General features: G+C 40.8%; 1 protein-coding gene across 3 annotated transcripts; it reads right to left on the reverse strand.

The window, feature by feature from the left end:
* Positions 1-131: 131 nt before the first annotated feature.
* On the reverse strand, positions 132-15,596 carry LOC148869236 (uncharacterized). 3 transcript variants are annotated; one of them, XM_088970645.1, is made up of 5 exons: positions 15,401-15,596; positions 12,688-15,244; positions 10,536-12,353; positions 1,259-1,508; positions 132-1,161 (listed from the first exon to the last, which is right to left on the reverse strand). In XM_088970645.1, exons 2-5 carry the CDS (start codon positions 15,148-15,150, stop codon positions 590-592), a joined length of 5,103 nt encoding a protein of 1,700 aa, XP_088826771.1. In that variant the 5' UTR covers positions 15,151-15,244; positions 15,401-15,596; the 3' UTR covers positions 132-589. The 3 variants fall into 3 exon arrangements, with proteins under 3 accessions (XP_088826771.1, XP_088826768.1, XP_088826769.1); XM_088970642.1 differs by having other exon boundaries at positions 132-1,164; XM_088970643.1 differs by having other exon boundaries at positions 132-1,164; positions 12,688-15,296; positions 15,401-15,589.
* Positions 15,597-17,908: the final 2,312 nt, after the last annotated feature.

The following is a 17,908-nucleotide window of genomic DNA, read 5'->3' on the forward strand; positions in this document are numbered from 1 at the left end:
ATAATACTCAGAAATTTAGTTTTCCTTTCTGAATTTTCTTTTTCTCTTGGGCAACCGGTCATACCCCCATTGCAACTTATAGAAGTAAATCCCCACAGACCAACATCCACTCCCAATCAGAGTCCAAAATATCAAGGCAAATGGATATTTTTGTTTGATTCCAGAGGGTATACTGTATTATTTTGGTCAATTGCACTATCATTGCCAAATATTTGACCAGAACAAAGAAAAAAAATTATGTACAAGGATAAGCAACAAAAATTCTACACACCCTTTTCCTTCCGCCTCCAGGGTCATTAGTACCCTCCCCATCTAATAAGAAATACTATACGACATTGGAAATGTTTCTGGGGGGAGGCTTTGAAACTGTGCAACAAAACTGCCTCACCTCCTGACTCATTGCTCGCATGCACCTTGTCAAGAGTTCACTTGGAATGGTCCCCCATGTTAAAACTCCGCGTCCAGCAGCAAACGTAAGGCTGCCTCACTCAAGCAAAAGCACAGATTCCTATCTGGCAACCAAAGTAGTTGCCATTGCCTGAGATGACTTACTGGAATTATGTCCACGTCGTGTTAGATTCATATGGACCTACCCATCATCAGTGGATTCCTTCTCAGATGATGCTTTTAATGCCTCAGCTGTCATAAGTGCAAGCACAGCCTTGTGGATTGCAAGATCTGCCCTGTAAAGTAACCGCTGAGCTTTTTCTCGCTTGAGCTTGGCCATGTTGAACGCATGCTGAGCTGCACCTGATGCATCCCGCAACCTGAATTCATCAAGATCAGAGGCAGACAGCTGTTCAACTCTACGTCTCTGGGATGCTTCTGGTTGGTATTGCTTCTGGCTAGGCCACTCAGGGAAACCCATGCTCCATCGGCTTACCCCATTTCTTTTATCAGTAATTCTCTGATCATATGACTTCATTTGTGAATCACCAGGAACCAGAAACGTCCCTGCCCTCTTTGACTTGTTTCTGTGAAGTTTAGGGTGATGATTCCTCTCAGAAATATCACTGCTCATTGACGAATAACTAATGCTAACTGCATCTCGGGGTGATAACACTCTTGTCTGCATCCATGGGGAAGAATCTGAAGATTCATGGTTCTGGCCAATAACAACCACCCTCTCCTCTCCAAAGGAAAACCCATTTAATTTTCTACCTGCTACAACACAAGAAAATTTACAAAGCAACTGTCATAATTCCAGGACAATAATGTTAACCGACATGAAGTTGATGGTGAATAGGGAATAAATTACCTAAAACTTGGAGGCCATCATGATCTTTGGAGAAGGCATTGTTGTGCCCACCAACTGGGACCTTCCTTTGAGACCTTTGTTTTGAACCTTTATTTGGCACTTCCAAACCTCGTGGTCTCATACAGAAAGCAAACATAGGTGGCTTCTCAATTATTGCAGCCTTCTCTTTCCCTCCATTAGGGAGGTGTATTTTATTTATTGCCAATTCCCATTCTTTAACTTCCTTTTGGTACTTTTCCCATAAAGGAGGCTGGATCAAACAAAAGGGAAGAAACTTAGAAGTTGTACTTCACAAAGCAATACCTCAAAAAGTATGAGAAAATTCCCAATTAGTACCCTGTACTTTGGGCCTAGTGCCACTTTGGTCCCCGAACTTTAAAATGCGACAATTCAGTACCCGAACTTTCAAAACGTGTCAATCCAGTACTTGCTGTTAACCCGTTAAGTGGCATTTGAAAAGACAAATACCCTTTGAATGTCATCTAATTCTCTTTACCAACCATCCAAACCTTGACAAAAAAAATCAACAGTCCTAAATCCTTGCCTCTTCTACTCAAGAAAGTTGAGGTCACATCTCAGTGGGCATTCTGGTGAACCCAACTTTCTTGAATAGAAGAGGCAAGGATTTGGGACTGTTCGTTTTTTATGAGCACTTGGATGGTTGATAAAGAAAATTAGATGACACTGGAAGGGCATGTGTCTTTTCAAATGCCACTTAACGGTTGGTTAGCGGTAGGTACTAAATTGGCATGTTTTGAAATTTTGGGTACTAAACTGTCGTTTCAAAATTCAGGGGCCAAAGTGGCACTAGGCCCAAAGTACAGGGTACTAATAAGGAATTTTCCCAAAAAATATATTGATCATTCACAAAAACCAGAAGAAAAAACAAACAGATAAATGAAATAGCAGGGAATTTAATAAGCAGCTACAAACAACAATAATATTTTTGCAATGTATTATCAGCCCATATAGCCACCGATACATTGCTTTTAAGGTTGTTTTTAGAAGTTATTCCCACCCCTATCCCAAAATTTGGGGAAAAAAAAAGACTCACGAAAAAAAGTAGAGCGTTATGTCCAAAGTACCACCGATATATCCCTTCCACCGTATAGGGGTGTATCGATATTTTGAACCTTGGCTACAAAAAAGTTCTTACAGTAAAATGGATCTAACCATTTAAATTGAATCAAACCAACCTGGGGTTCAGCCTTTCAGAACAAGTGGTAAAAAAATAAGATTTTACTCGATAAATTAAGTTCTCAAAGCTCCAATTGTCAATGTGAAATGTACGGAAATTTCTTCAGGCTGAAATATTTGGCCATATTTTCACTCTTTTATAGCAAAAACTTTATTTTCTTGCCGTTCTTTTCTAAAAGGGTGAAAATAATAGCTGAAGTATTTTTTACTTTGAAAAAATATGTTTGTTACACAAAGAAATAAATGCAGCCTAAAGGAAAGTAAATCCTTCAAATCAATACTGTGGAGCCCTGAAATCAGTATTTCAGTATTGTGGTACAGATCAACCTTTGAACCAGTGCCATCTATACAAGGATAGAAAAGATGGGGAATTGAAAAATGGAGCCTGGAGAATCACTGTTGGTTTTACCTTTTGCAAACCCTACACCAGAAGATATTAGAGACAGGTCATCAAAAATCCCCTGGCTCTATTCTGATAGAGGTTTGCTTAAATACCTGGAGGATCTATTCACTGTTCTTCATTAGTCATTCCAGTTCCTGATTAGGTGAGGGTGATGGATGCCAAGCTCTTTTGTTATGAACCCCCCCTCCACCCTCTTTTTTCTTCATCAGTCAGGTAGGAAGTTTCACCAACTCAAGCCAAGTACAGGAAACAGAAGGGATAGAATCTGAAGAAACAGATTGACAATGTGAGAAGGATCGAAGACCAGAATGTGAACTAAGAAACTCTGTAAAGGAGTGGTGCCAATTAAGAAACCAAAAGACTTTTTACTTGGTGTCGGTGCTAGAGTTCAAGAATATCTCTCAACACTTGAAGAAAGGGAGCACCAAGAGAAAGGGAACATTAGGACCAATCTTAAGTAGCTAGCTATCCCAGATCAATGATTTAAGATAACAGCATTTGAAAGTTTTGTAAGCAAAGAAGAGGGTGATGAAGCCATGCTTGCTATGATGCTACAGGACATTTTGCAAGAATCAATAGCCAGAGAGGTTTGCCGTTGGTTTTACACACAAATACACAGAAAAAAAGATGCTTCACCAAATACAAAGAGAAGATAATAGGGAATAAAAGATATTGCAAGGTGCCAACCAGCTGGTTGGTAAGGTATCCTGCTGGTTGTAGCAGAGACTAGGGATCGAATCCCACGATTCCCGCCTGCACATGGGTCAGGGGGTTATGGACTACCCCCCCCCCTGTTGTGTAGACCTCCAAAAGGAATTAAAAAAAGAAAAAAAAGAAAGAAAGAAAAAACTAGTATTTTTCATCACTAAAACAAATACTACTCATTCAAACCCATTTTAGCAAGATTACAGCAACTAAAAGTGGACGTTTTGATAAAACTGAATATATGAGTAATATAGCAAAGAATGAGAATAAAACAAAATGATGTTGGAGTTTGATTATAGCTCACCTTTCCAATGACCTAGATGGTGAGATGGCTGTCTTAAAGACTTAAACATGATCAATGCACTGCGTCTCTGCCCTCTAGGATCTTTTTTATTGGACCCTCTTGGAATATTTTGCATGACATAAAAAATGGGAGAAGCCACTTGAACCAAACAATGCTCACGCAAAAAGTACTCATAATGTTCCACCCACCAAAATGGAACAAAAGATAGAAGCAATGTGAATCTTCACATTTAGGCAACAAACTTGCAAATGCATGAGCATGGCCAATGTTTTAAAAAATGAAGGTGTGACGCAAGGTGTTCCACTACCTGGAGGTGTGAGGCTGTTGAATTACTGCTCACACAGGAGTCGGCTTCAAGGAGAACTCAACCTCATAAGAAGTAGAAGAAGATAGAAGAATAGTGGGAAATTTCCCATGCCAATTCCATTGCTTTGGTGATACTTACAGGCTTTACATGTGAAGCCATGTGCAATCCTTAACTCATCTAGGAGCTCATCTATAACCGAAATGGGAAACCGGTCCTTGATGGTTATGTGGTTGAGGGCCCGGTAATCCACACAAAACCGCCAAGTCCCATCCTTCTTCTTCTTGACTAGTAGGGCTAGTGATGAATGGACTGGTGCTGGGTTGAATTATTTTGCTGTCCAACATCTCCTAAACAATCTTCTTTATTTCAGTCTTCTAAAAGTGGGGACACCGGTAGTGCCTCACATTAGCTGGTGGGGACCCGGATTGTACGGGAACGAAATGGTCTTGGGCTCAGGTCGAGGGAAGCTCCTTGGGCTGCTCAAAAACATCCTTAAACTGTTGTAACAATTGGTCCAGATCTATTTTTTTGTTTCCATCAGTTGCAGGAAAGATTGGGTCTGTCATGATGAGGCCCAATTGCACAAGAACAAGCTATTGGACCCTGGCAGCATTTCAGGTCAGCTTCTTGGTTTCCTAACGGCACCATTCCCGGTTTAATCCCCTATAACAGATGATCCACCCCATTCAACTAAAGCTCCATGGTGAGGTGGTTCCAGTCACACACCACGTGACCCGGTAGTCACAACCATTGCACCCCTAACACTATGTCTGTCCCGCTGAAATCTAGGGTATATAGGTCGGTTGTCAACCGTTTCCCTTGGATTTTCAACTTCACCCCCTTACACAGGCCATCACAAGTCAGCTTATGGTCATTAGCCACCTGGACTGAGAATTGCTCGGTGGAGTGTATAACAAGGCCCATTTGTTTTGCCGGCCCAATGTTAATGAAATTTAAAGTCACACTATCAATCAAGATTATAACAGCCTGGCCCATGCCTTTCTACCTTCATGGTCCAGGTTGAATTTCGGCCCATGAGAGCCTGAAGAGAGATTTCTGGGGTCTCCAACCCACCAAGGCCCATCTCATCAAGTTTAGTGGACATACCTTCCTCAATGTGGTCCATTTCCTCAGAAGCCCAGCCCATTCCTTTCTACCTTCATGATCCAGGTTGAATTTCGGCCCATGAGAGCCTGAAGAGAAATTCCTGGGGTCTCCAACCCATTAAGGGCCCATCTCATCAAGTTTAGTGGACATACCTTCCTCAATGTGGTCCGTGTTAACCGTTTGAAGGGCATGCTACTTGGGCCTTGCAGTTGTAGCATAATCCCTTCTCACATTGAGCCTACATCTTGGCCCATGTTAACCGTTTGAAGGGCATGCTACTTGGGCCTACAGTCCCACTATTCTTCACCATTGTGGGTTCCACCCAAACCGGCGGGGTCTTCAAGAGCAGGCCAGAATTCTGATTCACCTTCTTAAGTCAGTCCAGCTTCTCCTCTTGAATACGAGCTAGAACAGCTTCCGCAGACAGTCATGGGACGCCAAGTTCTGACTCCCAAGCAGATGTCTTCCCAGAGGCCTCCCACAAAGCTTCCAGCCAAGGCCTCCATCTAGCCAGTGACACGGATTGATAGCTTCTCAAACTCCACAGATACTCATGAACAATGGGTGGTCTGCTTCAGTTTCGACAGAGCTTCATCATAATCGATGTAGGTTGATAACCCAAATCGCATGCACAACTCCGTGAAATCAGACCAGGTAACATGGGGGTGAGAATTTTGTACCATTGAAACCATGATATTGCCTCACCTCTTCTTTTATCAGTAACGGAAAATTTATTAATAAAACAGAGAGAAATACAGCTTCTAGGTGGCCTCGGCTACCCCCACACAAACTCAATCAAAGGACATCAGTTACTTTTCACTTTACAAATTAGCCCAAAAGCACTTTTTCCTTATTTACCCCTTGCTTTGCTAACTGATCTGCTAAACCACTGGTTGATATTGGGGTCCATTGAAGAACCAGCTGCACCTTCCAGGTGGATGGAGGCAATGATGACCCTGTGGTATGCCAGCATCTCATGAACTAAAACTAACCTTGAAGATCCAAGACATCAGATCCTCGCCAAAAAAGTTGGGAAGCGCAGCCACATAGCTTTCTTTGAGCACTCACCATTTTTCGATTGTTGCTGCCGGTGGACGCTTTGTTATCTGGATCTCTTCCCCCATCAGTGCTGGTCCTGTTTTGCTGAGACATCATCACCAATAGGGCCTCTTGATATCTCCCAGATCGCCTTCAAATTTGTGTAAGCTAACCTCAATCCTATCTACATTGTCTTCCATTGAGACCGGTCTGGTGTTGGGCATGGATCGGTGCTCTAATACCAATTGTTGAGTTACTGTTCACACAAGAGTCGCCATTGAGGGTGACTCAACCTCTTAAGAAGTATAAGACAGGAGAATAGTGGGAAATTTCTCATGCCAATTCCATTGCCCTGCTAACACTTAAAGCTTTACATGTGAAACCATGAGCAGTTAGTTATCCCCAGTAGCCTAATGTGGCTTTCTAAGGTATCTATCAAAAAAAAAAAATGTGGCCTTCTAAGGTAAACATACCAAATGATAGGCTTAGTTGGCGAGGTCAAGCGTGGTGGTGGGGTACCAAGGCTGTTCCTAGGTTTGTCTGGACTCGGATCTGGAGCACACCCAGCAGGTGGAGTGGGCTGGGTTCTATTCAAAGGCATAGTTCAAAATTCAAGAGGCATAAACCTCCTGAGCATAAGGAGGCATAAGCCTCTTCAAGAGGACGGGCGGACGGACAGACAGATGGAGGGGGAATTCTTTTTTTTTATGAAAGACGTTTTGTATCAAGAAGAACACAAAACATGAACACCTCAGAGGCATTTGAGGCATATGCCTCAATCCTCATGCACTTGAGATGTAAGCCTCAGAGGCATCAACGCTTCCAGCATGTGCCTCAGGGTATTTTGAGGTGCCCTGCGGCTCCACCTTGAAGCATGCCTCCAGGTGTAGGCCTCATACACCTCTTAAAATATTGCGCATGACCAATCAAACCAAGGACAAAATTGGCCAAATTGTCTAGAAATGACACATATAAAATGAGAAGATCAAATATTTTTATTATAGCAAACTCAATTGATGGGTTTTGTAAGCATGGTTCTGTAATAAAATACATGTCCAAATTGTATAAAACTATAAATATTCACTTAATTCTCTAATATTTTGAAAGTGTGGTTCTATATGCACATCTCAGTTAAAATGAGGGAATTTTCGGATAAAAAGAGGGAAAATTGGAACACTCAACCTTAACCTATGACTATGGGCTTTGACCACAAAATAAGTAGCTCCATTGTGTCTTCTCATGAAGCATGATGCACATGGATACTTGGAAGATTTAGAGCCGTTTGGGAGGGCTTCTGTATTGGAGGCGAGGTCTGGTGATTCAGCCTTGGTGGTTGAGCACCCATGTTCAGGAGTAGCTTCCTATTTCAGCTGTGTTTCTGGCGTCTAGAACAAAGTGATCAGCTTTCCAGATTTTCACCAAACACAGCTTCTGGTGTTCCTGTGAGGAACCCAGCTTGGAATGCCAGAAGCTGTCCCCCGAAAGCCCTCCCAAACAGGCACTTATGAATGTAACAAGGGGCAAGCACACATTGAAGCAAAAACACAACCTGGTATTCACGGTCAGACAAACAATAAACCCATTAGATGGCATTCCATGTCTCAAGAAGGGAAGAAAAACTTCAGGGATTTATTTGGGAATTTCTTATTCCCACAAGAGTGGAAGTTTTATGTCGATAGTGGCTATAGGAAACAAGCTTAAATTCAAAAGAAATAAAAAATAAATAAATAAGGCCCCTATGGGGATACAAGCACACCAAACATAAAAAAAAAAAGGCAACAAGGGTTTAGATAAACAAAGTGGGACACAGGAGGAAGACTGGATTTACTTTTTCTTGGGGGTGGAGGGATCCATAAAATGATCAGACAGACTTTTTAATGAACTTTATCAATAATATTTACTAATGGTTAATAAAAAGAAAATCAAACAAGGAAAAGATACACCATAAGTGGGCCTCAAATAGGGGAAGATAATAGCACTGACTACATAGCAATGCAATCCATCCATCCGGGGCTTAAAGTAATAGGTAACTTATCCGGCAAGTTGAGGAATACTGCAATGAGCTGGTTCGAGGGAGCTCAACCTCCTGAAATGGATCAGAACGGAAAAGAGAAGAGGAAGAAGAGAGTGAGAGAAAGAGAGAAGAGAAGGAGGAAATAGGATTTCTCATTCATATCTTTTCCAAGCTTATTACAAGATGTTTATACTTCACGTAGCTAAGGATAGTGACCGCTAACAGAATCATGTTTAGCTCTCCTGACGTGGACAGTATGTGTAAACAAATTTCAGAGGTGGTATTGAACGGTTGATTTGAGGAATACCCTGGACTGGGTCTCGGGCATGATGGGCCTGGGCTGTGTCAGCTCTAACATAAAGTTTAAAGCCCCCGATACAGTTGTGCTCTCCCACCCATTTTCTCTAGGCAAGACATGTTCCATAGAGTTTGCTGATCTTGGGATCCATCTGAAGTCTGAACAAGCTACACAGACTTGATAGCAGGGGTCTTCTCTAATCAGGTGACACAGTCCACTTGTGAACAAAAGCATCCAACCAACAACAACATGTGAGTCTCCTTTGACAAACAATCTGCCAAGACCAAGAGAGAAACCAACTTTCACACCTTGCACTACAGAGACATGGACTCACTTGATCATTGATTGACAGGTTTCAAGGGATTTCTTTTTATTGCTAGTTTTAAGGGATGCTTTGGGATTTCTTTCTTCTCACCTTCAAAGTTGATTGGAAGCTTCTCAACGATATCAGCATATATGTTTTGAGAAAGAAAGGCTCGAGCATATGGAGGATCGCCCTTGTGCCATTTTTGAAGAAAAACATAGGTTTTGAAGATGGCAAGGGAGCAAGGAGCAAGTTTTATAAGGTACGTACCAAGATCAGCCAATAGCAGAGATGATAATTTAACAAGACGATGAGTAGGGAGAAATCAATTGTATTAGTATCAGGGTTTTATTTCCCCCTCCCCCAGCCAAGAGTATTGAATCCCCTTTTACTTCTAGACAAGAGATGACTTTGGATTAGGTTGGGATCGATTGGGCTCAGATTAGGCTCGAATTAGCCCAATTCCTTCACTTCTATTTGCTTTAAAAAAGTGTTCTCACTTCTTAAGCTTTCTTAAACTTAGGATTGTTCAATTAGGTTAACGACATATATGTAGGTACAAAGTTATGGTACTTCAGGAGTACCACTCTTATGCTATACTAAAAAATCTTTGCCTTCAAATTTAAAATTATTGATACAAATACATGTATACATGCATGGATGTATGAATACATGCACATGCACATGCATAGACATATTTATACAATGCAAACATAAAGACATGTCAGAGCTCAGGTTGGGTCACATTGCCCAAAGCATCAACCATAAACTACCCTACTTTTTGGGTTGGTTCGGGTTAACCTGAACCATGTTGCTCCCCGCCCCCTAATGACAAGTAGTCACAAGATGAAAAAACTCCCCAGCAGCACAACCCCTTCATTAAACATCTCCAAGCCCCACAAAGGGTCAAAAAGATGGGTAAGAAAAAGAAAATACATCAAACGTATCTACCCCCCAAAGGCCCAAATGCAAACACATCATGAAAGAGAAATATCATTGTCCAGTTCCTTAACCCTACTATGCTCTGTACTGTTTCTGTTTTTGTTTTTCTTCATGCTTTCTGTATCTATAACATTCCATGCTTTTTTATCCTCTAATAGCAGGGGTTTCTTTCTACTATTAAAGGGAGAGAGAGAGAGAGATAAAGAGAGAAGAGGAAATAAGGTGGAAGCATGCAACAAGAATGAGGTTAAATTTGGAGACTCCAGCAACACGATAAAGTGGCTTGGGGAGAAGGAAGGAGGACCTTGGAGAATGGCTCACTATTTGAACAAAGAGATTTGTTAAAATCCTTATCTGTAAACATTTGCTGGATTCCTAGGGAATTAAACTCTGTAGCTGATAGCTTGGCTAAATCTGGTATATGCAGGGATAACTTGTACAGTGATAGAAATATGCCTTTGTAACCTGTGTGTAGCCTGACTTGTACATCATCTCATGTACTCTCTTTTCTTTCTATATCAAGTTAATTTTTCTCTCAAAAGAATGAGGTTAAATTCCATGAAAGGTTTTTTATCACTAACAAGATTCCACGAGGAAATATGCAATCCAAAACATGAAAAGCATGATTAATTATTATGGGTGACTCAAGTGCTTTTACCTGGAATTGCCGGATCAGAGGCATTCCTTTCCTCTGCCTCTTCTGCTGCCAATGCTTATAAATGGCTTTAATAACATCAACAGGCCCCACTCCAACCATGAGCTCCTCTATTTCCTCAGATGAAAAGCTATCACACTTCTGAGCATATGCAATTTTCTCAAACATGTCCATTATTTTTTCAAATGTCTCATCAGAAATCTCAGGCAGGTTACTCCCATCAACATCCAAAGAACTTTGTTGTTTTGAAATCCAGTCCTCATCATCACTTTCCATATCATACAAAACATGTGATGGATTCATAGCCATGTCAACTTCAGTCTCAACTTGCCGAAAATACTTGGATGAACTTCGAATAAATGGTACCTCTATTGCATTATCATCACCATCTTCAATCAGGCGAACCCCAGGAATGGGGATATTCTTAACGGAGGCAGCACGAATATTTCGATTGTAGCACTCTTCATGCATCTCCCTGAAAAGGGCCCACTGACCCCTCTCAGAAAATTCCAAGATCCAATCCTTCCCTCCTTTCCACATCATAGCATGAGTATAGCGGTTTGTTGTCCCAGGCTGCAGAAACTGGTGAGCCTTATATGAATACCGTGTAGCCCCTGAAAGTTTAACCAGAAGCCTCCAGTCCTTATGATCAACAAACTCTAACACAACCTGTGCCCCACATTCTCTCCACCCCCTGTCCCCAACAGTAATCAAAACATTCGCATCACAAGATAACAATTCTGGGTGTCTTTCTGGACTTCTAGACCCACCAGACATCCTCTTCTCATTGTCAGTCTTAATCCTTTTATGTGGGCGCCCTTTGCGGTGATGGCTTCTTGGCTTTGAGCCAAATTCATGACCTCTGAACGGCAATAAACATGAGAATTGAGTTCTTGGCTTCCTAGAACCATTCCCAAAGCCATTCAGGACAAAGTCTGCCTTTCCATCAGGCCACACTTTTGAATGATAGCCAAGTGATGGAGAACCAATGCTATGTCTGTTCCGATTCCATACACTTCGAGGTGCAGTGGGGTTTGGACTCCGAATGCCAAAGTCATTCATAATCCATGTTGAACCAGAAGTACACTGCTGATTATTCTGCATTCCCCCATCAAAAGGATGACTTTCAACTTGCCCAGTATATGGAATTTGAATATCAACACCATCCAAAGAAGAGAAGCACCTGCTTTCAGTCTTATCTGGAGAAGAATGATCTTCCATAACTGAAGGCCATGATCTTTCAGCAAGCAGTTCTGATCCTGCATGATGACACAGATGACCTTGCATTCCAATAGTGCCATCAATCTCATTCTTCCCTGAACCCTTGGGACCTACAGAAGTTCCAGTAACATTAAGCTCACCATTTAAGCATATCTGTGAAGACTCTATCCAATCACCATCATTTCTTATGGAGAGAGCATCAGTCTCTACCTTCAATTTAGTAGAAGACAACTGTCTACACCTAGCAGCTGGATTCAAGGTACTCCCACTGTTATTCTCAATAGCAATTTTGGGCACTTGGTTAGGGATATCCTCAACACCAGAGCTATCGTCACATGCCAAATTGCCACAGTCTACGCTCCCCAGTAAGGCCATTGAATTGAGGTTCTGGAAGCTCATAGATGCAACATTATTTTCCATAAGCAGCTTGAGATGCAGGCTAAGGAAAAAAGTAGGTGCAGCAGCAAAAGAAAGAACAAAAGAAGGAAGTCGCCAATGCTTCCCATTGGAATTCGAATCTGAACAGCTTAAGTCAATACGAGCTAATTCTTTGGAGATGCCCATTTGCAAAATAGCATGCCTAGATCTCTTCCTTACACCCTGGTTGGTAGCCAAAAGAATATGAAGTTAACACCAAACTATAATGATTCTTTAGATAAAGCAAACAGATAGCATTGTTAAAACATTTGGAATGGCAAAACAGGATTTATGTAGCTCAGTAGCTCACCTCATATAGATGAGAAAGGATTAAATTATGATGATTTTTTAAACATTTAGTGAACTATTTTTGTACTCAGCAGAAAATATAAGTGGATTAGAAAAAATAAATAAAAGGGATTTTATAACAAAGAAAGGGGGAATGGAAACAAGGCACAAACCAAGCAGATCATATGCAACTAAGTTGGGGAAAAGAAAATTAATAAAAAACAGTTACCTCATGAGAGATGGGTCCCTCACAAATGGAAGGAACTCGCAACCAAGCACTGCCATTTTGAAGGACCTTAATATTATCATATGTGCATTCAGGAAGAGGAAGCTGCTTGCTGATCAAACAGTATTTCTTCAGTTTAGAGTCCAGGTACAGCCACTTCGAAACTTCTACCTCCAAGAAGTTGTAGACAACAAACACAAAGTGTCTTCCAAGATCCTGAAAGCCTGAAAGCTTAAACCTGATTGAAGTTGCTGGCAACTGAAGATCTACACAGTTCCCATACTCATTGGATTGGTGAAATACAGTCAGGACCAAACATATAAAAGATACTGCCTGCATCAAGCAGCCTTCAAATAATATAAACCTCAACCCAACAACATTATCAACAAAAAGCATTTCCAAATTAACCATTGGCCATAAAGTCATTATTGTACCATAATGAAGCAGCATTACAGTGCGAAACAGCCAATTTTTTTCTGCTTCAAATGAAAGAATGTGGATCCATCGAGGGAAGAAGCTTAGCCTCAATTTCACTTGTTTCAATTTCAGCAACAGATCAGTCAATTTCAACAACCCAACATTTTCACCAGACCATAATATGCTATCATAACCCAGAGGTCTCAAATCTTTAAGACCAGTGACTTGGAGAGCAACATCATGTTTATCCAAAGCCCCTACCCTGTCAACAACAGAAGCAAGAGAGCTAACAGAACCACCAGCACTTCTGTATCCAGAAGTCTCTTCAGACTGACAGCCCAATCCCTGTCCTTTCTTGTGAAACCGCCTCCTGAAATAAACAAAGGGTAACCTTCTCTCATTGGAGAATGTGGTACTACATGTTGTTTTTGCAGCCAATTCTCCATGAAATAATCTATCTGGCAATACAGAATTTCTAAACAACTCATTTCTATATGGTGGAGGACCAGCAGAATCATTAGCAATAGGTAGCACTTGCTTTTCAGATGGACAAGATGTTCTCTGCCTCTTCAGAACTCCAAGTGGGGAAGATTTGACACGGCGAGTTGATCGAGCCAGCCATGAGATGATGGGCTCCGAATCCATATAGCTTCCTATACAATTGTCATTCTCTGGATTCACATCTTCTTCATGCACACATTTATCTCTCTGCACTGATTTTTGTGGACCAGATTTACCAGGAATTTCACTGGAGAGTAGCAGGAGTTTGAATCTCTCTTTTTGGAGATCAATCCATTCTTCATCACGGTCATCATATTTAACATGATGCAGCTTCCTTTCTGGATCATATTTATCAACAATGCCAAAATACCAACTCTTATCCAAAGGCCAAAAAACTTTGATCCTCCGGTTTAAAACCCAGTATGCATCTAAGTCCCCAAAAAATATTTCATAGAAATGTCGCCTCTTCCTTGTAATGCCCTTCTCTTTGTGTTGTTTCCTAGGACGCAACACCCTGCCTGCAGCATCAGCAGAGGTGGATTCAGACCCACCGGAATGATTTGCCCCACAACTATCAAAACCTTGATGATCTGATGGCACAAATGATAACCCATCCATAGATTGTAACGCAGACAAAGCTTTGCTATCCCCAGAAAATCCAGTACATCTAGGATCAAACCGAGAAGACAACATTCTTGCAGCATTCTGCTCAAGGTTCTCCTCATCATCTTCTTGCAAATCTTCACTGATCTTGTCAGAGTTATCAGCTATATGGTTTTGCTTCTCTGGTGCTGATTCCCACCTCCTTCCTTGATACTTGTGAACCCTTTTGGGGGATGGATTGCCATTGTATCTAAGAGCACTGATATCATCTAGCTTCACAAACCGAGCTGGATTTGCCCTACTGGAGGTATTTTCCTTTAAATCACCTAAAGCTTTCTTCAGTCTTCCTTCACAGGAAGGAATTATCTTGACAGACTTGCCATTTAACTCAAATTTCTGTGCATCAAAGCTGACTGTACTACTTGATACACCCACCTGGTCCAAGTCATGATTGTTTTGGAATTTCTTACGCCTTAATAAACCTCGAGGTCGTTTTGGGATATTATCATCCAATTTATGTGAAATATTGCCTAAACTACTCAAAGTCTGAATATCTCCGTTCCCCAGAAGTTGAGTATTTTTCTTCTTTGCTTGATTCTTCGGGCCCAAAAGTAGCTTCCTTAACTTCGAATTGGAATTGTTTGAATCTGGGGATCCATAATTCAAACAATTGCCCTGTACTGAATCTAAAACCTTTCTGTTCTTATTAAAGGGCTCAAAACTACTGAGTGAAACCTCTTTCCGGCTCTTCCTTTTCTTCTTCCCCTGCCCAGTATCTAACTCGTTATCTACCAACTCCTGTCTTTTCCCCTTCAACACTCCACCTGCGGGTCCTTCCTTACGAACAGAAACCTCAGTTTTATCAACGTAGAGGCTCCGAAGATCCAAAGATCTAGATTTCTTAGAAGTTTCAGAGGCATGAGAGTTGTCTATGCTATTTTCCATCTACAAAACCTCGAACCACATAAGAAAAACCAAAACCCCCAATTTTTCATCTTCTATCATACATGTTTCGCTAATCCAAGCCCTAGTTTCAGATCTGACACCAGAATTTGGAAGCCAATATCAGATAAAACTCCAACAACTGACCCCTAAAGGCATATGCAAATGTAACAAAGCGATCTTCCATCAAGATCCAAACTGTTCGTACAAGTAAAATGAATCGACTACCAAAACAAGGGCAAGAACATCATACCTGGAAATCGCCTGGAGTGAAGCATTTCTACGCTCCGATCGGAAAATTATTTGCAGGAAACATCGATCGTCCGCTTCAAATCCGTCCTTTTTCGCATGCAAACCCACCAATTCGTCGATCTTTCCAGAAATTTCAGTTTTTACCGTCAAAAATGAGGATGAGTTGGGGTTTCATCGGGTCTACAAGCCTAGGGTTTAGAACGAAAAAACACAAAATTAAAAGAAATAAAAATGCAACTGCGTTACACGACGACCTCGATTAATTTCATCCGTCCGATCTATGATCAACCCACCACGTTTTCTTGCCATGATGAAAGCCCTAACAACATTCAATAGACCTCGACTATTTCGGAGTAAAGGATGAGAGATTTAACGGCTGAGATCATTCTCATGGATCAGATCAACGGTCAATATTTGTTGTAACGTTGAAAAGATGTGAGCTAGTTAAGTGACACGGCAGGCTAATATAAATTTGCCAGAGCTTTTCAACTTTTTCCATTTTTTCGCTGAGTTACAAAAGTGACCCTAAAATTTATTGAAATTACAATAACACCACTACTCTTTCCGAAAATTACAGTGCCAAAACGATGTTTTAAGTGGAGGTAAAATTGAAAATGAGGGAAGGACGGGGTTAAAGCCAAAATTAAGAAGAATTAAAAATTTAGGGGTCGCTTTCATCACGCAGACACAGACTCGTGTAAGAAGGGGCATCAGAGATCTCCTGAAAGTTTTGCTTTTTGACTATTTTTATAATATTATATTAAAACCCCTCGTCGAGTGGTTCTTATGACCTTTGCACCCTTAAAGTAAGACTTTAGAATAATAAAATGCTTCGGTCCGATTTTGGAATTGTCAAGCCGTTAGAACGGTTGCTGCCACTTGTATATTTTCCAACTTTCAGGCAATGCGATGAGGGTGGAAGTCCACCCAATTAACTAGCCATAAAGGCATATATGCCCCCGAGTCCGAGAGACCTTTTTTTTGCTAAGTTATGGGTCAGCAAATTGCTTTCCCTACCTGAAAAAGATAAAGAAATATGTCTTTACAAGAGTCTAAAATATCTTTATAAAAAAAGAAAGCATCTTGTGTTCCTCTTGGGTTCTTTGAGGCTAGTGCTTGGATCAGCATCTTATTATCACTTTTGATCACAAAAAGGCCCTTGCCTAGCTTCTTTGCGAGTTTAATGCCTTGGAAGCAAGCAAGGTGACTGAGCTAAAGCAGGTTCAAAACAAAGAGCCTCACAGCATCCTAGATGGTCTATGATAATAACTCCAAAGTCAGCTTTCCCAATTTCCACAAAACTGTCATCTACATTGATCTTCAAAGAGTTTTCATTTGAAGGATTCCACAAAAAAATGGTTCTGTCTTCTCTAGACGTTTGCAAAGAATCTTTCCATTTTTTCTGCAAAATCATCTTCCTCTCCTTCCAAGCCCTATTAAAGGATAGAAGAGATAAATGTGGATTGGGGGTTTCATTTTCAAAAACACAATTATTTTTACATTTCCAGATGGTCCATAACAGAAGGGCCGAGAAGTTAAGCAGCTCTTCCTTTCTATCTTTCAGTTGTTTACACTTTAAAATCCAGTTGTTAAACCAATCTTTGAATTCATTTGGAGCAAAGTCTGAGCTATAGCCAAAATAAAATCCAAACCACATCAATCTAGCATGATCACATTTGAAGAGGGCATGTATTGTTGTTTCTGATTTAAACCCCATATCTCCTTCCATGGCAAACCATTTTGTCTATTGATTCTTGATCTCTCTGTCTCTTGATTTTTAGCTTAGGATTTTGTCATTTCTCTATAAACAAGAAAATAGGTTGACTTTACCAAAAAAGAGCCATTTTTGCTTTCTTTCCAAATTAGTCTATCTTCCCAGTTACCAAAAGCCATAGGGATTTTTAAAATCTACTCTTCTATTTCTTTTGTAAAATGCTCTTTGATGATCTCTAGATTCCAGCATCTTCTTTCTTGGTCAATGACATCCTTAACCCATATAGGCCCATCATTTCTAGGGTTTGGACCCATTCGTCTAAAGTTTGGGGTGTCCTTTAGTCAGGGATCTCCCCAAATTTTAATATTTTCTCCCGAGTTGATATCCCAAACAGCTCCTAATTTTAGAATTTCTCTTTTAGCTAGGATACTTTGCCACCCCCATGATCCTCTCTTCTGAAAATTGTCTGTTAGGAAGTTTTGCCCCTTTATATATTTTGCTTTTATCACTTTGCACCAAAGATTATTTTCTTCTGTACATAGTCTCTAAGCTTGTTTTGCTAGCAGAGCTTTGTTGAAACAAGTTGGATTCCTGAAGCCCAACCAACCATCATTATTATTTCTGCTTATTTTTGCTTATGATATCCCAGCTAACCCAATTCACGTTGGTTTGATTTTCTTAAGAACCCCACCAAAATCTCCTCTGAGATTTTTTTTTATTTATTGACAGATGGCTTTGGGAAGTAAAAAAGCAGGACATGGAGTAGTTTGGGATGGCAGCTACTATAGATTTCAG

This window comes from Nelumbo lutea, chromosome 2 (assembly GCF_056320005.1).
Source record: "Nelumbo lutea isolate HS-2025 chromosome 2, American lotus-T2T, whole genome shotgun sequence".
In the NCBI taxonomy this organism is placed as follows: Eukaryota; Viridiplantae; Streptophyta; class Magnoliopsida; order Proteales; family Nelumbonaceae; genus Nelumbo; species Nelumbo lutea.